At 40.3% G+C, this 25,563-nt stretch overlaps 1 protein-coding gene across 1 annotated transcript; it reads left to right on the forward strand.

Moving 5' to 3' along the window:
- Nucleotides 1-7,839: 7,839 nt before the first annotated feature.
- wnt7aa (wingless-type MMTV integration site family, member 7Aa) lies at nt 7,840-22,755 on the forward strand. Its single transcript, XM_086168710.1, has 4 exons — nt 7,840-8,954; nt 9,071-9,297; nt 15,674-15,945; nt 21,077-22,755. Exons 1-4 carry the CDS (start codon nt 8,884-8,886, stop codon nt 21,554-21,556), a joined length of 1,050 nt encoding a protein of 349 aa, XP_086024836.1. The 5' UTR covers nt 7,840-8,883; the 3' UTR covers nt 21,557-22,755.
- Nucleotides 22,756-25,563: the final 2,808 nt, after the last annotated feature.

Consider the following 25,563-nt stretch of genomic DNA (forward strand, 5'->3'; position numbering starts at 1 on the left):
CGCCTGCTTGACCCCAAAATACAGCAGTTCAAACAATTACAAAGCGGAATTATTGAATCATTATGCCTGTCACTTTAATTTTAGTCTGAGTATAATATGGTTTTTAAATGTCATAAACCCAATACTGAGGATATACAATTAGCCTGTATTTAGTGGTTTACTGATGTCTTGTTTGATGATTACGTAGGATGTGTGAATGACAGCCATCAGTTACGGAGGACTGTTTCTAAATGTGTGCTCACATATTCAGATCTGAGGACGACTAACTTTCTGTGCATGTCACCTATTGAAGAGCAGAAAAATTCGGCAACACAAAGCTCTCTGCCACGAGTGTACCAGATCTCTGAGATCGAGCTGAAGTTAGTGCATCATCTACGGTCATCTTCGTTTTCAACTGTTTAGAGGCTTTGATGTCCCCTTTAAAGCTCCAAACACGGATGGATTCACGTGGAGTTCTTCAGCAAATGTTACTTTAATGTTTGGAAGTGTGAGAATGGTGTCCTCCATTTTGTTGGAAGAGAACTCTTAACTTACTCATGAAAATACTTCAACAAGCGATACATTTAGTGTACAAAAGACACCTTACACTGGTATGTAGTGTATGCATGCAGCCTTCAATTTATTTAGGACGATCACAATAATCGCAAATTGAGAAATTGCCATGCATTCTGCAGCTAACAGCTCTGGTGTTTTCTGTTTTATTTCTGTACACTGTTCATTTCAGTCTCTCTTCACCCTGTTGCTTCCGAAGTCCAATATTGGACCTTGTCGGATTTCAATATTCATCTGTTACCAGTTTATCCTGTCTCAGTCTGGGCATTTCCAAGCATGCATTTACTTCCCAAGATAAAGCACTCTTGTGTCTTTTATTGACCATAACACTGCTATCTCCTACGTAATCTTAAAAATCCCTAGTTAACCCAAAGATGTATAAAGAGGGAAAACTGGGTTGGGTAATGAATATTACAGCCCTCATTTACAGAAAAAGTCAAAATGTTTTGCTTCGTTTTGAAGTGGGACAAGAAGTGCAGCAGAAGTCCCCCCCCATTAGATTTTTGGGGATGGGTGAGAGGGGGTTAATAACTTAACTGACCATTGTGGTGCCATCCCTGAATCGGAGAAGCTTGGTTAAAAATTACATGAGTTTTAGAGCTTAGCTAGTGAAGAATCAGTTTGGGTTCTTTTATTTCTCTGCTTGTATAGTCACATTATTTGTCCTTTATTAATCCTCGTGGGGAAATTTGTTCTCTGCAATTAAGCCACCATGAATGAGCCATGAGCAGTAGACTGCCATCGACCAGCGCCAGGGGAGCAGTTAGGGGTTCAGCGTCTACCTCCTGCGCCACACTGTGACACCCACATAGTGGGTGATGTTTGGGATTTAACAAAGTAATGCCCTCATTATATCTACTTATTTGATTTTTGCTATCTGATTGACCACCGTGGCAGACACAGACATTTAAATGGGGCAGTTGAAGCCAGAGGGTCCTACAATGCCCAGGTGTGCTCTGCATTAATCTGTCTCATTCCACAGCACATATCTGCATTTAGAAACCAATGTTTTTCAAAGATGCCACAATGAAGCAAAGTTTGCCTCTTGCTCAGTGGAACACTGGTGCAGATAAGAGCATTGCCCAATGTAAATGAATGCATAGATTGCTGCTGGTTGCAGGCAGCTTTCCAGTGATATCTTATAAAGTAGTTGAATTGGTAAATATATGGTAAGATATTCTTTGACCTGTCCTGCAGCATCGTAGCCTCACATTTGACTCTAAAGAAACCACTAGGTATAAAATCAAAAGAAGGCCAAGCTGAGTCGCACCGATTTTTGAGTTTTAACATGTACAAAGACTGTTACATCAGTCCAAAAGCCACCAGTTACTATTATTTCATGACATCTTTATTTGGGTGAGCACAATTGCAACTTCATGTAAGATGTACATTATATTCTGCTCTCACTCTTTGTTTCCCCCCTCTCACCCTATCCTTTCTTTGTCATGTGTCATGACACCATGATTCTGTTCAAGATTTCTACCTGTTAAAAGGGAGTTTTTTTTCCTTCCACTGTCATCAAGTGCATTTGGCTTACTCTTGCAGAGAGTATGGCCAAGAACTGCTACATGAAAAAGTCCCTTGAGATAATTTGTGTTGTAAAAGGCAACATATAAATAAATATAATTTATTTATAATATAATTAACTTACTTTAGAGCACCTACACTGCTAGTCAGATATAAAACATTAGCTGACTGTCTTATTGACACAGGAAATTCTTGAAATTCTGTTTGATATTGGTTGTTTGAAATTGAGTGATAGTCAGATAAAATAGCCCTTTTGAAATTGTATTTTCCAGTTACATTCCAAAAGTGTTGCCTGCCTTGTCTTTACTTTGACTGCAGATATGTCTGATCCTCTCCTGAATGGGAAAGTATATTCCAGATGTGGGTTTAGGGTTTTACTTAACTTTGATTTGGCTGCCCTGATGCATGAAACAACAAACAAATCTTGCTAGTTGCATTTCAAGTCTTCCAAATGCTTGCTGGTAAAGAAGCCATATCAATGGCAGTGGCATGGCTTGTGGCAGGTCTACTGTTGCAGTTAGCATCACTGTAAAGTCAGAAGTGCACTTTGCCCTGGAGTAAATTGTCATGACAAAGTGGTGGACCCATGTGACTACTCCTGGGCAAAGAACTGGTATACTTTGAACACCGTATCCTTGATTTTTTTTAAAAAAATTTTTTGTTAAATATAGATTAGGAATTTAATGTAAAATATGAATTTCTCAATTGAGAAAATGTATTGCCCCGTAAAAATGTCATTTTGGCAAAAACATTTATAAAAATAAAAATAATGGTATTATTTGCAAAATTATGGTAAAAATGAGAAATTACCCTTTTAAAATGTAATTTACTGAAATACTGTGTGGAAGAGTATTCATAAGAGAAAATTGCCATAGAGGTATCCCATTATTAGGAAACAACTCCTTTTCAAATGCCAAGTTACAAGAATTACATATTTAAAAAAACAGATCAGCTTTAAAGTGTAAGAATTGTATTTATCATAAGTCGAGGGTCCTTACAACATGGATGCCCCTGTGTGATTGCCAAATGAGCTCAGCATTCAGTCTAAACTTTAGTACTAAACTTAACTAAACCCCCTCTACAGGGCAAAAATGACTTGGTTTCTGGTATGAAGAAGCTGCCCCCATACAGTATGTAAGTATGTAGATAGGAAGGTCATCCTAACAGCGCCCATCAGTTTGTTATAAGTGTGTTCAATAAATGTGTTTGGGTCATGTGTAACCCATTGGTTTCCACAGTGCACGTGAGTTGAGGAGCCTGAGCAGCAACTCAGACAGATATCAGTCTGACAGTCATAGAGCTCGTCTTGAAAATGTCCTTCCAATTACTTGTACAGAATTCTATATCTGTACACTATTTATCTTTTAGTAGCAAAACAAAGGATGCTTCCCTTATTGTGTTTTATCAGAGCTGCAAATACAGAATCATAGTAAGCCTTTGTTATTCAGGAGCAAACAAAAAATATTTTGTTTTTGCACTTGTATTATGTAATTAAATGAATTAAACATTTCACAGCTGGAGACCTGCTTTATTCATATGCATTTCTATTTCTGACCTTGTCCTGACCTCTCTGTCCCCAGCTTGTCAGATGCCTGGAATCAGAGGTTTCAGACGAGGAGCATCTTCTGATATCGTCGTCTCTGATGGCCGCTGTTCAGTCAGTTGCACGGTGGGATGAGGTAGTAGGTTGTATAGTTTTAGGGTCACACCCACACTGGGAGATAACTATTCAACCTACTGTCTTTCTCAAAGTGGCAGTGATGCTGCAGTGATGCTGCCTTGTCGGGGTGTGGAAAGCAGCAGCTCATGCAGTGTGAGGTAGTAGATTGTATAGTTGTGGGGCAGAGATTTTGCCCTGTTTTGGAGATAACTATACAATATATTGCCTTCCCTGAGGGGTTACATTTTGCTGACTGGAGTTATTATATTTACCTAGACTTCAAGGTTGTATATTTATCAAAACAAGTTAACGCATGTATACAATGACAAGTATATCCCATAACTAGATGTTTATATGTGTATGTTTGTGACCAGCAGTAATATTTGGAACTGGAAAAATGGAAATAACCTGTCCGGGTCAAAAAGCTCAGGGTTTTGATTCACAAAAATGTTATTCATTCATTCATTAGATGGTTGGATAGTGCCCTGAGAGACATTTTCCTCAATGTGCTCTAGTCTCCCTTAGTTGCCTTCACACTGTGAACAGAATGCCATTCAAACATTTGTCATGTGTTTGAGAGAGAAAAGAAGAAATCTCAAACGGGGGAGAAAAAAAAAACTTTGTTGCTTATGCAAAGAACCAAGGTACGAGAGCAGGTGGATCCGCCTACTGGATGTTTCTGCTTGAAAAACCTCCAACCTGGAGCTGCCTTTCACTCCTCGTTTGCAAGGAGGTTTTCCTGCCGCCTTCCTTCTTCCATCTTCTCTGCCAGTTCTTTTCAAGGCCATTTTATGGTTGGAGCCGGTGATGCCAAAGGCTTTAATAGGCCAATGAGTGGATGCCCCAGTGTCGCCTCTGCAGCCACTTTTCACTGGATAGGTGAAAGCCTTCCACCCTGCACACAGCTGCCAGCTCTGTCTGTCTTCATTTTCCACTTGAGAGCAGCTGCTATTCCTCCTTCCCATTACAGCCGTCATGACTCTTGTCAGGGGGACCATTGCTTTTGGCTGTCGCTCAGGCCCGTGTCCCCCTCCATTTCTTTGTGACCATGATCCTCGAATGTGATGTCTTTGGACTGGCCATCTTTGGTTCCAGTCTACGTCTACTTGTTCCTAGTATTTCTGCATGCAGGACCTGATACTGCCAGCTGTACTTACTGTGAGTGTGTGTGTGTTTGTGTGTGTGTGTAAGCGCGCGCATGTCCACCCAAACCCTTTAAACCTCAGCCAATGAGCCATCTTCCTTTCTCATGTTGACTTTATCTGTAAACTGAATTATTACCAAGTGGGGGAAAACCCACCGGTTCTAATTCTAAACCCAGAGTAATCTTGTTGAAATGCCTTCCTTGGGACAATATGCGATTAAAACCCATCAAAACAAATAAACTGCTTCAATTTAGGCTGAAATGAGAAACGTTTTCATTTCCTTCCTCATGAGTCGTTGAATCACTTGAGTTGTTGATCATGATGGACGTAGTTATATGTGACTGAACAAAAGTATCAGATGAAAACAGTCAACACTAAGATTGTATCACTGTAATGGGTTTTATCTATAATTAAGTGTACTCGACCGTAGTCAGCAAGCCCTTCAGTATCTTCAACACTTGTATAAAGTCTCATTAAATGCTGTGTCAGTTAGGTCTTGATAGCAAATAATTAAATCTAATTGTATTCAACATCTTAGGGGATTTAGTCCAAATGAAAAGTCCGATTGTATTCCAAAATAGCTGATAAGACTCTTTTTCTTTTTTTTTATTAGCCATTCGCCATGTTGAAGCATGCACATTAAGCGCCAATAGTCCAAGTCCTAAATAAACTCCTCAAACCAACCTTGACACTCATCTGCATAGACTGAAATTGAAAACATGGTACTTGCCTAAAAAACATAGAGGCACTTTTAGTGTAAACAACTTGTTCATAGCCAGTATTTCAGAATCCAAGCCAATTAACATTTCTTTTACATGCGTGGGGAAAAAAAAACCCATTGCCAATTGCAAGCAATCGATGGTTTTTAATGAATTGAAATTGCAAGGCTGAATAAAATGGAAAATTGAAATCAAATGTATGGTTGTATGTCCCTGTGTGTGTCCCGGTGATTGATTGGCAGCCGGTCGAGTGTGAACCTCAGCTCTTGCCCAATGAGAGCTGGGATAATACCTGACCTCCATGACCCCTAACTGCAGGATAAGCAGTATAGAAAATGTATGAATGTAAGAAATGTAAAACAAAGTCTCAGTATCCAGTACAATAGTTGAACCGTGACATTGTACTCCCAGTATCAGAGCTGGAGCAAAGCCGGGATGCTCATGAACCACCTAGTAGCTCCAGCCATAAATACATTCCAGGCTGTAACTCATGTCTTATCATGAAAATTCCAACAGCATTGAAAGAAATCTTTTAAAAAAAACTTGGTTGTTGAACCAATCAGTTCACCCCCCCCCCCCTCCAAAGAAAAGTTTAAAATGACTGCCAATGTTCATTTTATTAGATGTGTTGTAAATTATATTCTTGCCATAGAAAACGTAGACAGGAGTTGATGTTTGTGATTACAGACTTACTGGTCTCCAAGCCTTTGCGATTTCACAAAATGCCAGCAGGCGGAGCTACAGGTCTTTGACTTCCACCCACCATTAAGACAGTTTTACTTCGCTTCGTCATGCTTCTCTTCCTTTTTCTTTACACCCTTTTTTCAGTTACTTGAGGGGTCTTGAAAGAAACAAAAGGCCGGCGTATTCAGAGAGTTGACTGAATTGTATGTCTCAGAACCATTCTCACTGATGATAAGATTCCGGAAATACTGTTGGAAGAATTATCATTACACAGACTTAATGTGTGTCTCAACTAAATTGTTGTTTAATCCAAAGTGCTTCCCCCCCCTTCTCCTTGTTTAAAATTACAGTTTATGTCAGAGTAGTCTGTGGTACAAAATAGAACTGTCAATTTTAGGACTGGTAGAATTCAAGTCCCACAGTTGGTTTAACGACACCAATTGTTACAGACCATCGGAATCCTGTCCGTAAGTAACTGCATTTAAATGACGCCTTAACCACAGTTAGAGACAGATTTTATTTTATTGACATGTTTTTATAATTTTCTGTGGAAAGCAGAGCTTATTGTATTCATATCATCTGAAATTGATTTGATTGAGCTGGACTCTTAGTAGTTCCTGACTTGTATGCACAAGCTTCTTGTTTGGATACACACTATTTAGTGACCGTAGACAGAAATGGTATAATAATTCTGATAAGGTATGTAACATACAGTCAGAGTTGGTCAAAACACGCTCAGCATAGGCTCTCCTCGGGGAGTTCGGCCTGAGCCCTCTGCTGTTCACCCTGTTGACACACGAATACATCCCCATGGCTGCCACCGACCGCGTTGAGAAGTTGGCTGACGACACAGCGGTGGGTCTCATCGGGGACGACGATGACGACCCGGCCTACAGAGAGGAGGCGGAGCAGCTGGTGGACCGAGCTGCAAACACAACAACCTGATCCTGAAAGTGGACAAAAACCAAAGAGATCAATGTCAACAACACGGCTGCGGAGGTTGTTCAAACATCCTGGGAGTGCTCCTCACAGACGGCCTCACCTGGACTGCGAAAACTTGAGTTCACTGGTCAAGAGGTCACAGCGGCATCTGCCCTTTCTTAGCAGAATGAGTAGAACCCAAATGCCCCCACCAACCTCACCCCATTCTACAGAAACTCCAAAGAAAGCATTTTGACCAACTTCATCCCTGTGTGGTGCAGGGGCTGCCGTTCCTCTGACTGGAGGAAGATGAGGACAGTGGAGTAAATCATCTGGATCACCTCTGCCCTCCACCCAGGGCATCTCACCTATAAGCTGTGCATGTACCGAGCCAGGAGCATCACAAGTGACTCCTCCCGTCCATGGACTGCTCTCCCTGTTGGGGTGAAGTCTGCAGCATCCAATGCAGGACCACCCGGTTCTGCAACAGCTTCTTCCCCCAGGTCATCAGACTGGTAAACTCCTAATAGAATATGCTGCAAACACTTAAGATACCCTGATCGTCACATCTGCTTTCAGCCCTGCAAGCCCTTTCAATTTCTTCAATATTGGTACAAGCTCTTTGCAGTTCTGTTAATTCCACCAGCCAATTTTAACTATTTCACAATTGGCACTAAATAACACTGTTCTGCTGCATGGTGGCGCAGTGGTTAGCTGAGCCTCGCAGCACAAAGGACCCTGGTTCAATTCTGAAAACGTGACTTTTCTGTGTGGAGTTTGCATGTTCTCATGTCTGCATGGGTTTCCTACAGGTTCTCCGGTTTCTTCCTACAGTCCAAAAACATGCAGTTGGGAAAATTGCCCCAAATGAGTGAGTGAATGGTTGTCTGTCTATATATATGTGGCACTGCGAATGCCTCGTCCGATGACTGCTGGGATGGGTTCCAGCATCCCCTGATTCCAGGATAAACAGCAGCAGAAGAGTTGAACACACATATATGAAAATTACATTTTGAAGTCATAAAAGATTATCAAGTAGAGAACTTAATAAGGGCATTTTGATAGATCTCTATAAGAAAAAAACTAAGTTAAATAGTTTTTCAAATTCAAATATTTGCAAAAAAAAAAAAAAAAAAGATAACATTATCCACCTTTTTTTAGTGATGATAGTGTCAGTGCCTCCCCACCCCCGTATTCCTATTTCATCAGTTTTACCTCCAGAGTTGTTCCCCCGGGGGTTAAAGCGTCTGGTATGCTCGGTATTTGATGGCAATGGAGGCGCAAATGGCACCGAACGAAACGCGATCTGAGCGGCGGGCAAAGAAAAAAAAACAAAAAAAAAACGTGCAGACCGGGAGGAGGTCAGGCCGCTGGCGAGGAGGCAGATCCTCTGCTGGACACGCCCACGCAGGAAAGGTACACACTCACACTCAGGGGGGGGGGGATCAGTGATCGGAGCGGAGCAGGGGCCGCTTTCACCTGGAAACAAACAAAATAATAATAAAAAAAAAAAAAAAGCCAGTGGCAGCAGCCCGATGCTGGGGCGCGGACCGTCTCTCGGGAACTCCCACAGGGTGAACCCACGGAGGGCGACCGGAGCCGGGAGAGTGATCCACGCGCACCTGGACGTCCCGACCGAGGACTGAGACGCAGCCGCCGATCCGGCCGGAGCAACATGAGCAGGAAGACGCGGCGCTGGATCCTGCATTTGTTCCTCTGCCTCGGAATAGTTTACCTGAAGATCGGGTGAGTTTCATTTTTTTTTTTTTTTTTTAATTTCTCAGATGAGCAGAAGAACACCTGCACATCCCTCCATCGGCTCTAACGCGCTTCCCCCCCTCCTTCTTCTTCTGGCCCCCCAGGGGTCTGTCCTCGGTGGTGGCGCTGGGAGCGAGTATCATCTGCAATAAGATCCCGGGTTTGGCGCCCCGTCAGCGGACGATCTGTCAGAGCCGCCCCGACGCCATCATCGTGATCGGCGAGGGCGTCCAGATGGGGATCAACGAGTGTCAGTTCCAGTTTCGCCACGGGCGCTGGAACTGCTCGGCCCTCGGGGAGAGAACCGTGTTCGGGAAGGAGCTCCGAGTCGGTACGTCGTATTTCTTTTTTTTTTTTTTTTTTTTTTTTTACCCTCCCACAGGTTTAGATCCGCGGGAAGCCCCCGCGGCGGAAGGTGATTCATTGGACATTCAGGAGGAGGAACTCATTCCTCCGGCCTTTCACACGTTCTTTGACAAACTCCAACACTTTGGCCTTTCAAGAAAAAAAAAAAAGCACTCAAAATAACAAAGCAAACCCATAATTCATTCCGTCATCTAGCAGGTAAATAAGAGAGAGAAAAAACCCCTTAGAATACAAAACCTCTCTTTATGCAATATTAAATATTTATAACATGGAAATTATTAACATCATTCCAAGTCCAAGAACAACCTTAACCATCGCAAATGTATGCTGTTAACATAATCCCAGCGGTTTTTCTTTATACACGTTGCAGTAGATACATTTTACCTTATATTTATTTATATTTTTATAGTGAGGATTAAAAGCAACAAACTCCTTAGGTTATGAAACCATGGTGGTGGTAAACAAACAAACTAAAACCCCCCAAAAAGTTCTGTATCACATTTTGAATCAATTTATGTAAACCAAAGCGGATATATTTGTACAGATTATTTCCATGCAACTACAGCTAGAGAAATAATTTCATCGCAAGAAACTTGCAGTCTAAGAACAATTGTTTGTAAAGTTATATAAGTCACAGGCAATCCAAAAAAACATGCATTAGGCCAATCAGACTGGCCAGAGTGAAAGGTTGTGTGTCTCTTTCTGGTGTGTGAATGACAGAGTGAATGGCCGGACGTCTCTATGTGTGGTCCTGTGATGGACTGGCGACCGGTGCAGGGTGAACCCCTCCTCTCGCCCAATGACAGCTGGGGTAGGATCGTGCACCCCTGCGACCCTGAGTGCACGATAAGCGGTGGAGAGAATGAATGGATGAATGAATGTTTGTTATTCAACACTTTGAAGGATTCCACAATAGAATGTAACCAGGGCTCCGTTTGATAATACAATACGCAAACACTCTAAGGAATATCCCACGGGTTTCTGTTTTCACAACATTTTGGACATAGATAGCGCCAAAGGAAGAAACAGGTCTTATTGCGTTGTTATATTATAGCAAGATATGATGATAAACAAGATGAGATAAGACGTTGCAAATTATGTTGCATGGCCGAGCATGAAAGATTCTGCATGGATACAGTTTGTGTTAGAAAACTTGAACATCACAACCTAATAAACTGTATTGTCATAATAATCAATATGAATCAGGTCGTCAAAGTAAACCAGGGGATAATTGGCAGTAATGCAATTTTAAATTTCAACTTAAAGACCAGTCCAGTGATGAACTGAAAATTAAAGTAAAAAAAAAAAACATATAATCAAACAAAAATAATGGGAATTATACCTTAAAATCATGAAATTAGCGTGACATTTTTGAACAATTCTGAAATGACCAATAAATTTGCAGAAACTCAAAAATCTGGATATTTTTGGTTTGTTTTCTGACTGACAGGACATGCATTTGCAAATTGAAGAACTTTTAAGTATTTGTATGTAAAGTGAGAAGAGTTTGGCCTCTGGGGCTTCACCCCGTGTTCCACAACAGCTGTGGTGTCAGTGTTTGATTCACCCGTGAGTGAAAAACTCCTATTTCCGCGTTTCAAATGTTCAACATCCATCACTAAATTCACTGCGAAGCGGTCTCTTGTCGTCTTGTGTGAACCCATTGCAACTGCATCATTTCGAAAAGTTCAGTAAGAAACTCGATGTTGTGCTTCACCGAGCGTCTTAAGGGAGGAACAACAGGCTCAGTGTGTGGCTTTTGAGCCGACTCACTGCAGAAAATATGCGGATTGGATGACAGTTTACTTTGAGGATTGCATGGAAAACAGCGATGTTGAATATGAAGCATGTGTAATGGACCTTGCATTCTTCAGTTAAATGGATTACGGAATAATGATATTATCTAGACATGGTCAATTGGCCGTGATGTATCCCAGTCATCCTCACACCATTTGTCAGTCACAGCGCACAAAATCCATCATGGAACACAAGAGGTTGTGTAAAAAGGGTCACAGGATGCATTGAAACTGAATTTGAATAGCGGGAAATGGCCAAAGATGTCAAAATATCTGACACAAATATCTAAAACGAATGAGAAAAGTAAAGTTGCACTATTTCGAATTTCCTCCAGGGGGGACGAGCAAGTTTGCCTGCGACTCTCTTTATAGAACACGCATAAATTTACAAAGCATTTCTTTACTCAGTTGATAAATAAAGCAAGTTAATTTAATGTGGTACCCCGAAATCCAGCATCTCAAATGACGAGGATAATATTTGCGTTATAACAGTGGCCTTTGCTCAAAATGCAACTTGATGATGGTGTTAGTCGGGCGTACTCATGAAAGGGAAAACAGACTAGCACCGCATTAGTCTGGCAGAAAAAAAAAGTTTGCCCAATATCAAGGGACTCCGCTCTCAAATATCAGTATGCATTCAAAACATCAAGTGGTGACAAATATCTGTAAAATGAGTGTGTCCGTCTTGACTGATGGACACATCAGTAACAGGCTTTATTTACTCTTTTACTTTCATAAATTATGAAAGTGACCATCAACAACCTGAGATTAATACCCAGGAATATGTTCTGTTTTTCACACTTTTTTTTTTTGTTTTGTTTTGTTTTTCTCACCAAATTAACTTTATCATCATCAGTATATTCACTGTTAATGTTTTCAGGGAAAAAGTTTTTTAACCCAATGAGACCTGTTTAAAAATAATCAAATTTCCTTAAAATACACTATTTTGTGATTTACATGTGACTAATCGAGGGTTAATCCTGCCTCTCGCCCAATTCCAGCTGGGATAGACTCTAGCACTCCTGCAACTAGTGAAGGACAACCGCTATGGATGATGAATGAATGAATGAATGAATGAATGAATGAAAGTAGGAAAAAAAGTATGGAGAGTTTTCGTCTCCAAAAAAAACCCACATACCAATTTTCTTCAGTAATAAACACAGTTGCTTTGTTTCATAATTACATAATTGTTTTTATTTTCTCGAAAGGCACATAATATAATTAGACCGGTGAGATTTCTATCTTGCTTTCACAAGATAGCTCTTTTTGAAAGTACATCAGTTGTAAGCTGTTACACTTTGTCACCCCTTGGTTGTTGCCTACATTGTTGGTAGTCAGAGGTAATTCTAAGATATTGGCCAGAAGAAGCCCTTCAACATGAGTCTTTCCGATGTTCTGTGTCTCTGGTTTCATGCTCTGTAATATCATTTATAACTATATTATAATGTATAACAGAAGTGTAATATGTATTGTAAAATATATAACTGTATATGGCGATAGAAATATAATTGTGCAGCTGTGACTGGCATGTTGTGGAGGAATTTAAGTCTCTAAATTACCCAGATTTACAAGTGAGAGACTGAATGGTTGCGTGGCTCTTTGTAGGGCCCTGTGATTGACAGGTGTAAATTCAAACAACTATCTATCTTGTCATTTTTTGGACCATTCTTTTGTTAGTCATCATTTCACATCGTACTCAGGTACAATACTTAAAATAGACAAAGCAATATAGTGTGCATACACTATTTAAAATAACAAACTGCGTTTTTCAGATGGCAGTAAGATGGGAATCCCTTTCTGTCTAGAGACATCCTGGTGGGACTTTATAACCCGTTATCATGTAGTTGTTACAGGGACCTCAGGATTAACGCTCTCTAAATCTGAGATTTGGAGGTGAATGGGGTCTTTTATTCTAAGGTTAACATAATGGCTTTCTCACAGGCTACAAAAAAAATATTAGATATGAATAATCAACAACGTTAACATCCAGCCCGAGAGTGGGTTAGAGTGGTACACCCCTAACAGCACGTACTTATCCTCTTCCAGCTTATTTATGTTCATAACATAACATCACCCCAGAAAGACTTCAAGTTCAGACAAGTTACTTCTTCCAGGTTTAAAAAATTTACCTCCTTGGCTTTGCAGCTTTGGCACGTCAGCTTTAATGCAGAATGATTTTACGCCGACGCCTCGGGCAAGAAGCGTATCTTTTGACTTTAAACATGAGTCAAAGGGAAAAGGTGACAGGCCTTTAATTCCCGCTAACATTTATGTATCTCCGAATCTGTATTTGACCCAAATCGTGCCTTGAAGGAGTGACCAGGTTGGCGGAGGATCCATTGTTTGGTTTCAGCAGCCTGGAACACTGATAACTGACAGAGGGCATAAATCTCAGCTTGCTGTTGGCAGGGATGCAGCAATGTACAGTTATTTGGCATCAGGATCAGGTCTCCTCCCACCCACCATGCTGGTTCTCTGCGTGCACGGCCGGCGTGCACAACCCCCAGGCCCAGGGCAACATTCTTAACTGGGGCTCCTCCTTTGAATAAGACGCAATTACAATTGTTCAACATCAAACATAATTTCCTTAGAATAATTACTCAAAGAGTTTTAACTATACAGGACTAAGGTGAATAAATCCTCCCAATAAAGACTTTTATTCAAGGCAGAAAAGATAGCGACACAATCTTGTTCCCACACATCAATAATACAAAAGTTTTTTTTTCTTTTTCAACATATTAACCATAGGACTTTTGCCGTCACTGGAAACAAACTTCATTGTCAAAGTCAAAGTGGCTCATAGAAAGTTTCTCTTGATATTTATGAATTTAAAAATGAGACTTTTGGTGTATAAATAACATATCAAAAGTGTGATGCTGCATAACTGAATAGATATTTGTTTCTTTTATTTTTATTCATTGCTGGCTATGATTTAGCTTCTTAATTCTTGTTTTCCTTTGACGAGGAGGGAGGCACCAAAATGTGTTTGCAAATCTTTGTAAGTTTGATCAACATCCCCTCAAAATGTCAATTGGAGCTGCCTAACGCTCCTTTAACAAATTAACTTTTATGATGGAGGTAGAACTTGGCTTTGGTAAAAGAAGCAAAAAGAAATCCAATAAAAACGCTGAAATAAACCAATTACGGGGATTGGAGGAGATTGCAGAAATTACCAAAAAATACAAGATATAAAAACTAATGTAAGAGAAAAAAACGCTGGACAGCACAGCTTAAAATATCCAATCAGCCGTGGAGGACAAAACACACACCATCAGATAAAGACTGCTGCACAAGACACAACTAGAAACGTAACTGGCTGACAGGTGATGACAGCAAATAAGATAGAAAATAAATCAAACCAGAACGCAAGGGGAGCCAGAGACATAAGGATGGAAAAATCCAAAGCTGTAAATCAGCAGTCCAAGCAGGGCTGCAGAGACACTGACATGTGGGTTACAAAATAATTCTAATTAAAAATGTAGATCTCTTGTGATTTGCATTGTAAAGATATACAATCCCAATATTTGCCCTATATTCTGTTGTGGAATTTTTTTTTTTTTTACAGTGTCCGCTCATTTTAAGATGTTCTTAACCTTTTGCCAAATAATAAAAGTAACTAAATAGATAAATAAATAAACAAATCTCTGTTTCTTTGGATGTATCCCCAGGCCATGGCTGGGATATTGATTGATTTCTTGTGTTTAAATGAGAAAAAAAAAGAAAAAAAATTGGGCCTAAATCTCCCAAGAAAAACCAGCAGCCTCTGGACCTTTTTCCGATCCATCCTAGTTGTCTGAAGAAGGTTGTTGAAAAGTGGATCTAGTAGAATTTAGTGGCAATGTTTGCCATGTTTTTCAAAAAAGTTGGAACCAAAAATACCCGAAAACATACTTTTTAAATATTCAGAATAAGAGGACAACATTTATGAAAGAACATCTGTCTTACATATCAAATGCAGATCAATTTCCAAATCAACCAACCGTAACCATCCACAATTTGATGTTTTTTTTTGTTTTTTTGGTAGCTTTAGTGAAACGTAAAGCTAATTTTTTTTTTTTTGGATTGTGTTCCTTTCTCTGTTAGAAAAGAAAGGCGGTTTGATTTGTGAGCTCAGATGACTGGAGTCGACGGGAGAGTCTGAATGTAGAGTGGCTCAAGGGCTTAGATGGGCTAAATGTTTTAAACGGGATCATTCCAACTTTGCCGTTCGCATCCATTGAACAGGCTGAGAGATGTTTGGTGAGATTACTAATGGCACGTTAATTTGAGGATGTGCACAGCCTGCAGGCATTTTCACCACAACTCATCCGTGAGCTGGAGGGAGACTTCTCCTGCACGGTGTCTCTCGGAGAATCACGGCGTTTTCTTGAGTTTTATAAGCCGCGGGGTGATTAATGAATCCTGCTTGGCTCACTGTGTATTTTATGATTTGATACACGCAGCTGTGCCAGCTATGTAAGGAGGCCTGACACCACCAGAAACATTGGAACCTGTTGTTGGCCAATGCGGTTGAGATTTTTTTTTTTTTCTTCTATGAAAACACAGGCAGTAAAGAGGCCGCGTTCACCTACGCCATCATCGCGGCCGGAGTTGCCCACGCCATCACGGCGGCTTGCACGCAGGGCGGTCTTAGCGGCTGCGGCTGTGACAAAGAGAAGCAGGGCTTCTACAACCAGGAAGAGGGCTGGAAGTGGGGCGGATGCTCAGCAGACATCCGCTACGGCCTTGGCTTCTCCAAGATATTCGTGGATGCGAGGGAGATTAAGCAGAATGCCAGGACACTTATGAACCTTCACAACAATGAAGTGGGACGAAAGGTATAGTATGACATTTTAAAGAGTCTTCACATATATACTGTATATATTGACAAGTTGATGTTGTTGTCTCATGCATATAGTGTGAAATTTGGAAACCTAAATTGATCAAGGGATGCACTAAAAGTTTTGCAAGAAGTTAATTCAAAGTCCACAAGGCCGTACTGAAAATGTACAAAAAAAAGTCCAAAGTAAACCCTTGATATCGTTTAAAAAAATAGTGATGAAGATTTTCAGGCATCCAAATTATGATAGTCACTATTGTGGCCGGTGGACTTTCTCTTACAGCTCTATTGAAGATGTGCCACCTCTTAACTGAAAGGCTTCTGTCGTCAGAAGTGTAGATTAATAACTTACATGGAGGGTTAGCTGCGCAGCGCACCTTGCAGCAGTTGGCGCCCTCACAGACGGAAATAAATCTCAGGTTTGAAAGCGTCGGCTGACCGGGGCTCACTTTTGCGGCCACTTCTGTGCAGGTTCTTTCTAATGTCCGACTTTGAGCCCAACTCTCAAAATTGCTTGAATGAGTGAGTGAATCTGTACGCGTCCCCCCGCGAGTCACTGGGGATTCGTACAAATAGACACAGGTTGCAGGTATACATGAACCGCACTAAACCACCCAAAAATAATATTTCTCCGCAGACATGAATTCTTTGAAAAAGACCTTCTCCTCTTTGCCGTCTCCCTCAAGTTTCTCCGTCCAAGCCGGCGTTTAGAGGAACCCACATCATTCCATTAGAAATGCCTCCGATTTCCTGGACAAATATCAGCGTTTGATAGGAAAGAAGCTCGAGTGAACCGTTTTGCAATGCATTGAAAATATGTAGGTAGCAAATAAATGAACCAATAATTCAGTCGCATGTAATAAAACCAAAAACGTGGATATGGTGTTAAGATCAAATCTCCATCCACTGTTTACCTGTTGATAAGTTATTGTATTTGCTATAAGAAGGGTCAGAACCACAGTCACTCCCAGATGGGGTTGTGTGTGTTTATGAATATCAGTTTAGACTGGCAATCTGTGCATGGGAAATGAAGACTAATGCTACATTTGGAATTTTGGTTTGCATCTTGGGGCTTCATTCGTCATATTTTAGCTTCTTTCATACGACGCAAGTTTTAGAGCTCATTTTCGGTCAGTCTATCATGCCATCAGTTTGTCAAAGAAAGAAAACACGCTACAAAGAAGGGCTAAAATACTCAACCCAACATCAGCCTTAGCTCGGGGGGCAGCATAGTAAACGTTGCTTCGAGGCCTCCATAAAGTTTGTGTGCAAATGAGGTGACAGTTTAATCGCCTTAGTTCCACCAAGGGATGGCACTACATATAAAATTGAACTCAGCGTGCATGGTTATACGTGCTAAAGGAATCCGGTAGAAGTATATAAATGTTTTGCAAGTTTGTGGTTTGATCGCCCGCGAAACATCTATTTTTTTCCCCCCTCTTTTTTTTTTTTTATCTTCATGCAACACAGAGCTATTTTTCAAATTCAAGAAAAATAGGGTCTTACCGGTAATTTCATCTTGTGTTTCGAGCCATGTGAGGCATGTCATCAGTCAGGATTATGTTCTGATATGTTAATCTGTTACTTACCGAACTGATACATCTGTGTTTACTGTGGTGAGGCTTTCATGTTTTAAAGGAAATAATGTTAGTGCCGGTTCTGAATGCCAGCCTTTGACACTCTAAGTGTGACAGGTGCCACAAGGGGCTTAAAGGGGCTTCAGTTATAGAAAAAATTGCTGCACTGTTGGCATTTGACTTAAGTGAACTCTGGAAATTCAATGTGTATTATGGTCTGGGAGAGGGGGCTCGAACACACTTTGCGTGTGCGTCTCGGGATTTTAGAAATTACACACGGAGACTCCAGAATGTCTGATACCACATCAAAGTGCGACAATTAAAATGTTGTGTGAGACTGATGCAACCGAGGGTTCCCATTCGGTGAAAGAGGCTGATGTCATTTCGCCGGGGGCTCGCAGAGGAGAACCTGGCTGCACCTCCGCTCATTGAAAACCGGGATTTTAAAAGTACTTTTCTCGTCATCTCGGGTTCAGATTTGACAAAGAAGGTATTTTCGTTTTCAAACGATTCCGCCGGTGATTCTGTTTGGCCCATTTCTTATAATCGCACACCTTAAAAGATGCAGATGTTTTTCATTGTTAAAAAAAAAACCCTCTACCGAATGCGTTACATTTACTTTTAAAAAAATTTAATGTCTAGTATTCGCACATAATGGTTTTATAACAGCACTCATGCAAGACGGATGACGCACTTGAAAATTTTTTGGACTATGTACTTGAAAGTAACCATTTATTGTGTGAAGCTAATGTGGAGAAAGTGGGTATCTTGGGTTCTTAGAAAAAAAGTGACGTGATATATTCTTGCCTGATACTCATGGAAAACATGATCATGTTTATTTTTCCTTTAATTGTGACATATTAATTATTTCAAAATTTGGAAGTGGGCGAAGTGAAAAATTAAGAAGTTTCACAATGACCCAACATTTTCCCCACTTTTTGGAAAAGTCCTACCCTCACAAGCCCAACGCGGTGATAAAGGAAGCGGTCCTTTTCTCATTTTCCCCCAAGTTCCAAAATATTTCTCGGACGCTGTAGCTTTACCTGACCGTGCACGAAACTCATGCACTTGTGCTGGGTTTAGTCAATAGAAGCAAAAACCAAGAGGATGTTTTGGTTAAAGCTAAGAAGGTCAAAAAGGTGACCCTGGAGCCTATTTTCTTAGCTCTGTGTACACATGTGAGTTTACTGGAAGTGCAGCCATTCCTTCGAGAACATCTGCGATCCCCCATTATTTGTAAAACCCCTGCCTTTTTCCTCGAGTATGTTGAGAAAATTGAAACCTCTGTCGCAGCCATATGGATGTACAGAACAAGCCAGAGGACGTTATTACCTAAAAGGATCTCAGCTTCAATGGATTGTCATGAAATAATAGTAAAGTCGTACTTTTATGTGAAAGACAAATGTGTATCTGACATTTCTGAGCTAAAATATTTTCAAAATATTCACGTAATGTTGAATTAAATGGGGTGGATTCAGGTGCTTTCAGATCTGAATCCACCCTACCTGGAGGAAATAATCCCTAGATTGTACAAACATAGTCAACTTAACCAAACTATGTGAAAAGAAAGCATGACTTTCTGCGTGTCACTGAGCCTTTTTTATATACAAAATAAAGTGAATGAATGAACAAATAAATTAATTGATTAAATGCTAGAAAAAGGGTGGAACTAAAGCATGCCTTTGTGCATTACAGTTGACATGAGGAGGGGTGGCTTTCTTTAATATTTTCACTTCTTAAATAATAAGTCATTTGTTCTATAGAAACAACAGAACATTCAACCAATATAGTGTTTGAGAGTTTACACGGGTCTTTGTCAGCACTATTTTAAAATAGTGCAGTTGAAGTCGTTAGAAGTTTTTTCCACTTTCTGCTGCAACAAATTAGACCAATTTCCACAGTTTTTTTTTTCTTTTTGAATCATATGATTATTGGTTGCAGCTAAATGAATCATCTTTAGTGTAATTCTTCCCCACAAATACATGCTTTATTCAATATGAAACATCCAGTAAATTGAAAAAGATTAATTTTAGGCTTGTATGAAGTCACTTTTGGTGCATCATTTTTTTAAAAGATCATCACAAATCTGTTGTTTTGATGAAAACCTTCACTTGTAACTAAAAAAAGCCCATTTGTTCATTCCTCCCTTCATTCATTTGTTTGTTCATTTTTTCATATGTGGTTGATTTAAATTAGAAAAAAATATAACTGCGATAGACATGGGGGGGATTACAAGACATAAGTATTTATTGCTTGTAATTACAAAATTACATTCTATGATTGCTCTAATTGAAACTGAAATGTATATTTACAGAGAAAATGCAATACCCAAATGCTAGCCCCTCCAAGTAACTGAAACACTGCTTGTCATGATGTCAGATTTAATTGTCATGACATTAGAAGACCTCGAATAAGGCGAAAGTGCTGAACAAGACTTTTCAACAATTTAAAACACAAACAAATGAATGCTGGGCGAGTATGTAGACATATTTCAAGGAATGCACTGTGTTATTGAAAAATATAGACAAAAAAAACTCAATTCAACACATCTCTACAGTTTTGCCAAGCAGCCTGTGGATTGACAATGTACTGTAGCTCCAGATCCACAACCTGTTACCTAGATAGCTACTAGCCACAGGGTGACATACTGGAACAGCCTTGGAATGCTTGCATTCATTTGGAATGTCAGAAAATATTTGTCCTAACCTGTTGAACTATTCATGGGATATGTCTGACTGAGTATTTCCCACTTGTGATAAAACCTGCAACAAACGGCGGAATATCCTTTGCAAAAATCAGTTAAAAGCGGTAGACCGGACACAGTTTTAAATTAGTTTCATATTTAAATTGGAATCATTGAATGTGACTGGGATAATAAATATTTATTTTCACTGCAGTATTGTTATGAATGGTACTATATTTACAGGAAAGAGAAGTTCACATGACCGGATGCAGGTTTAATGTAGTTTCATATTCAAATTGTAACTATTGAATGTGACTGGAATACTAAATAATTATTTTTATTGCTGTATTGTTATGAATGGCATTATATTTACCGGAAAGAGAATGATCTGTGTAGCTTTACATGGCCTCGAATAAATGACAATTCAAAACTGTTCGAACCCCAATGTGATGAATTGTGATCAATGTAAAAGTACAAGTCATTGCATGTTGTTTCCACGGTAACACGGAGAAGTGCAGGACTTTTACCCAAAGATTGATTGAATTTCAACAAGACCACTGCTTGGTTGATCGACAGTAAACAAACATGGGTAACTTAAAAATAAATTGGTTCGATGTAGTCTATGAAACTAATCGGTTGGGTTTTGGATGATATTTTGGATCATTTTGGACCCTCCAAAAATTAATAAAATAAATAAATTAATTAACAAACAAACAAACAAACAAATAAATAAATTAAAAAAAAAATATATATATATATATATATATATATATATATTAAGTTATACAAATAAATAGATAAATATGTTTTTTAATGTATATAAATAAATAGATAAATAAATTCACTTTTACTTTTACTTTATATTTAAGGTTCTGGAGAAGGGAATGCGTTTGGAGTGCAAGTGTCACGGCGTATCAGGATCGTGCACCACCAAGACCTGTTGGACGACACTCCCAAAGTTCCGCCAGCTGGGATACATGCTCAAGGACAAGTACAACCTGGCCGTGCATGTGGAGCCAGTGCGAGCCAGTCGCAACAAACGCCCCACCTTCCTGAAAATCAAGAAGCCCCACTCTTACCACAAGCCCAACGACACAGACCTGGTCTACATTGAACGCTCGCCCAACTATTGTGAGGTGGACTCTCTGACCGGCAGCATGGGAACACAGGGACGCCTGTGCAACAAAACGGCTCAGCAGCCCAACAGCTGCGATCTGATGTGCTGCGGTCGAGGATATAACACACACCAGTACTCCCGCGTCTGGCAGTGTAACTGCAAGTTCCTCTGGTGCTGCTATGTCAAGTGCAACACGTGCAGTGAGAGGACAGAGGTGTACACTTGTAAATAAGAGATATTCATTAAACGTGGATCCGGCTAGACAGGTTTTCTTGATACGCACCTGTGGAGCTTTCGCGGCGTTCGCAATTAAGCCGATCGGTTTATCCGAGTTTTCGTCGTTGGCAATGGACAGCAGCGACGCTGATGGACATCTGTCAGCGCTGTCGAGTGAAACTCTGGGTTTTACAGATTTTCTAAGCAGAATGCCCGAGAGGACTGACTAACTCGACACAAACAAGGCGTTTTTGTATGCTAATAATTTATTCCATGAGGAAGCTACTGATGGTTTTGCGAATTCACTTAGTAGATTTCACGTATTTGGTTAAAAATATTCAAGTGCACTTAAAAGCCTTTTCTTTTTACTATGTTTCTTAACAAGAGAACTTTAACACTGGAGTTTGTATTCACAGAACACATGATCCCGGTCCCCGGGGTTCGACACTGAGCACAACGGACCCTCATTAGACATGTAGGGTATCATGAAACTACTGATGTGTGACTCGCTATGATAGTATTGTTTTCTACTGGTTTCTGCCCCTGCTCACTTGGCCTCATCCTGGAGTTTGCTGCTAGCTGTCTGGAGAGTTTGTGACAAAGCAGCCATGTTGACTCATTCAACACCGCCAGACAGAAGTATCCCATATTGTTGGTTAATAGAATATATTTTGTCAGAGATTATTTTTATAAAAAAGTATTTTTAATTTATTTTCTATCTCTATGTAATATTGTCTCCCTCTGTAATGTTTTACATGTTCAGTTACTGAATTTAGCAAACACAAGTGAAACACATTGCCTAATTCTCCAGCTACATAATATAGTATTTGTTGACTGAAATATGTAGTGTTGTCATTTCTTAATAATTCGCAGCCTTGCCATTTTTTAACAGGTCAATTTTTCATCAGTCTGGTGATTCGCAGATTTATAATCTAAGTCACCTTTTTAAAGACATAAAAACACTAATTAAATCAAATCAGATTAGACTGAATGGTTTTGCCTGTCTTGGCAGTTGTATGTATCCATATTTTACTTTCCTTGAAGGCGACACGATCGGTCTCTAGCACACCAGCCTTCATAAATAATATAGACATATGATAATAATTTAATAGCAATTACAAACTTGTCCATTTTATGAATGAAATAAAGTTGTGGTTAAAAAACAAACAAAAATGAATATGAAACAATTAAATAATAATGTAAAAAATGAATAATAAAACGAACACCATAGATGTATATATATTTGTTTTTTTTTTTTTTCATATTTTGTTGGGTCTAACCAAAGATCAATCTACCAGCTGGGCTTTGGAACAGCTGCAGCAACGTGGAGCTGTGCTTTGTTGATGGTTTGCTGCATTTCATAGTGGCGGAGCAGCAGCAGCAGAGACATGTGTCAGCCATTCCCTGCAGTTGACCCGAGAATTCGTGTTTACCACCCACTTTGTCCTTTGGCAAGAAATTCCCGCCTGTCACCTTCTCTGCCAGGTCCTTAAGATGCCTCTTCTGATTTTGATGCCAAAGGCCAGGAGCTATTGGTTGGATGCCCCAGACTAGCCTCTGCAGCCAGTATCTACTTGGAATTAGAAAACCCTCCATCAAGCTTTTGAGCACACAGCTGCCTCCTCTATGTACTTTCCTTTTTTTTTTCAGCCTCTACTCACCGCTGCCTACTGGACAGTCAGTTCAACCATTATAACAGTTTTGCTACGTATGACTTGTATAGCTTGTGGTGATCCTCTCGAGAAACTTCCACTGACACCCGAGGTACCTTCTATCTTCTGGTGACCTCCAACTCTGGTTGCCATACCAACTAGATCCACCACTGTGATGCCCTTGTGTTCTGCTTGCCTACATTTCCCCAATATTTCTGCGCCGTCTTCATGTACCTTGCCCCCAGAACGGATGAGATACAAGTTTGAGCTCTGGGAAAAGCAGAATTGGAAGTTCAAATCTACTAATTTGAAGACCGGAAGGTCTCCCTCTGTAATGCATTTGGCACCTAATTTTGATAACTTAACAATTTTCAGATATTTTGGCTAGTTGACGGCCTCTCCCGTGGTTGTGTATGGATCACTGGGATTCCGCACAAACAGATCAAGTAAGTCTCTCAGCTTCAACATGTGATGTAACCTCTCTGGACTGAAGGATTTCAATTGGCGTTTGAAGATGTCTCTACTCCACAGGGTCCTTTTGGAATGACTATTGGGAAGGCCCGGCATTTTTCCAATGTAGTTGCTGACAAATGTGTTTTTTGACGGCAGGAGAAGATACTGCTCTCAAAATTTCTGGTGAAATCGGATTGTATGTCTCAGGAAGACAGTACTGACTAAACTTCCTAAAACCATCTGTCAGCTTGGGCGTCGTGGAGGAAGTAACGTGTGCAACCTATTGGTTAACTGTGTAGAACATTCCAAGTTTCCTAACAGGTTGACACACCGGGAGAGGATTTTTTTTCACTTTTGCCCAAGAACGAGATGTTATAATTCTGGACTCCCCTCCAGATTATGTGCGACTCGGCTGGCCTTATTCTAATGTGGGCCAAAGATAGAGCTTCCATCATTAATGTAACTTAGGGTTGGGAGCATCTAATGACACTAGTGTTTTACTCCTCAAACCATTTGTCTGTCACAATTTAGAATGATCTCAAACGCTGTTGTGAAGAGAATGATGGAAATAGAACAGCCCATAGCTATTACCTTCCCCTGGTGGTGCCAACTGTTAGATATCTTTTGGTTTGTATGGCAGACTTTTTATATGGAAGTTTGTATGGAAGTTTTAAAGTATGTTGCCACTGGGTTGGTGAATAGAAGATGGAAAATGAATGAAGTAGCAAAAGTAGCTATCTGGTGAGGATGGAATCTGTAGGCTAGCCAGACAACTGAGATCTGATTTGTTGTGCTTGGCTGGCTGGATTCGTTCCCAGATAATTGCCGAGTGCTCGATGTAGCCAGGGAATCCCAGAACTCCTGGCCGATGGCAACTGGCGTCAGTGCACCAGGAAATATCTAATGATGAATTTTGCCAAATCGTCCTTTCCGTGTTCAGCAAAGACAGATATTGTGTCAGTATTTCTCTTATGCTCCAATCTGTTAGGATGCATTGACTTTACCAGACCACTAGCATCAATTTCCTCAAGGGCTTCAGGAGCCAAGGCCTGTCCTTGTATACAAGGTAGGGTGTGATGGAAATTTTTGGTCCTGATGCTGACCTTGGAGGCTTTGGATGAAGTTTCTGCTGTGTGATTGAAGCGTACCTAGATTTTTCTGTCCTCCTTGGAGTCTTGGGCATACTTGAATGGGTACTGAAAGAAGCTTACCCTTGCTTGCTCCGAGTGGCTTCTCTTTGTTCTAATCCCCTCAAAATGTCTCTCCTTGTCTTTGACTTTCCTCCAAGACTTGTTGACATCGTCTCCTTCACGATTTAGAAGATCTACCTCTCTTGTCTCCAAGTCTGTCTGGTAATAAACCTCTTCTGGGGCATTTCTCCAAGAATTTTCCAACACTCCTTATGCATAACATACATGAAAATGTTTCATTGAGTTGTGTTTGTGTCTCTTGGTTTGTTCTGAAGGATAGGTGTAGGCCTGTGCTGAAACTTTGTCATGAATCCTTTACACTGTTTTCCTGAAAGAGTGTAGCTCAGCACTGCTGGCAGGACTAAGAATCACCATAAAAATGGAGGCCACGGATTTAAGCTTATAGATTTGTCTACGTATTATTCTCTCAAGATGTTGCTCATAAATCTAACATAGTGTGATATCAACTTCATAATCCTTACGACAGTTTATCTGTGAAGGTTCTCAGTCATCCGGGTTAACCTATCTCATCGTGGCAACTGCACTTTGTTGATGTCTTGAATATTTTTTTTCTTTATATGAGTAATTAATTGACTCCCCACAGCCAATTAAAATTGCGTTCAAATGATGATATTGACCTCTTCTTCTTCTTCTTCTTCTTCTTCTTTCGGCTTTTCCCGTTAGGGGTCGCCACAGCGAGTCAACTTTCTCCATCTAACCCTATTCTC

Source organism: Fistularia commersonii, chromosome 21 (assembly GCF_037954325.1).
Source record: "Fistularia commersonii isolate RoL2024-O1a breed Wild chromosome 21, RoL_Fcom_v1.0, whole genome shotgun sequence".
In the NCBI taxonomy this organism is placed as follows: domain Eukaryota; kingdom Metazoa; phylum Chordata; class Actinopteri; order Syngnathiformes; family Fistulariidae; genus Fistularia; species Fistularia commersonii.

Bases quoted from the DNA above. Each gene is read 5' to 3' on its own strand.
- wnt7aa (XM_086168710.1), top strand. From the start codon at position 8,884: ATGAGCAGGAAGACGCGGCGCTGGATCCTGCATTTGTTCCTCTGCCTC. The intron at 9,298-15,673 runs GTACGTCGTATT...ATGAAAACACAG, and splicing joins CGGGAAGGAGCTCCGAGTCG to GCAGTAAAGAGGCCGCGTTC. The intron at 15,946-21,076 runs GTATAGTATGAC...TTTATATTTAAG, and splicing joins ACAATGAAGTGGGACGAAAG to GTTCTGGAGAAGGGAATGCG.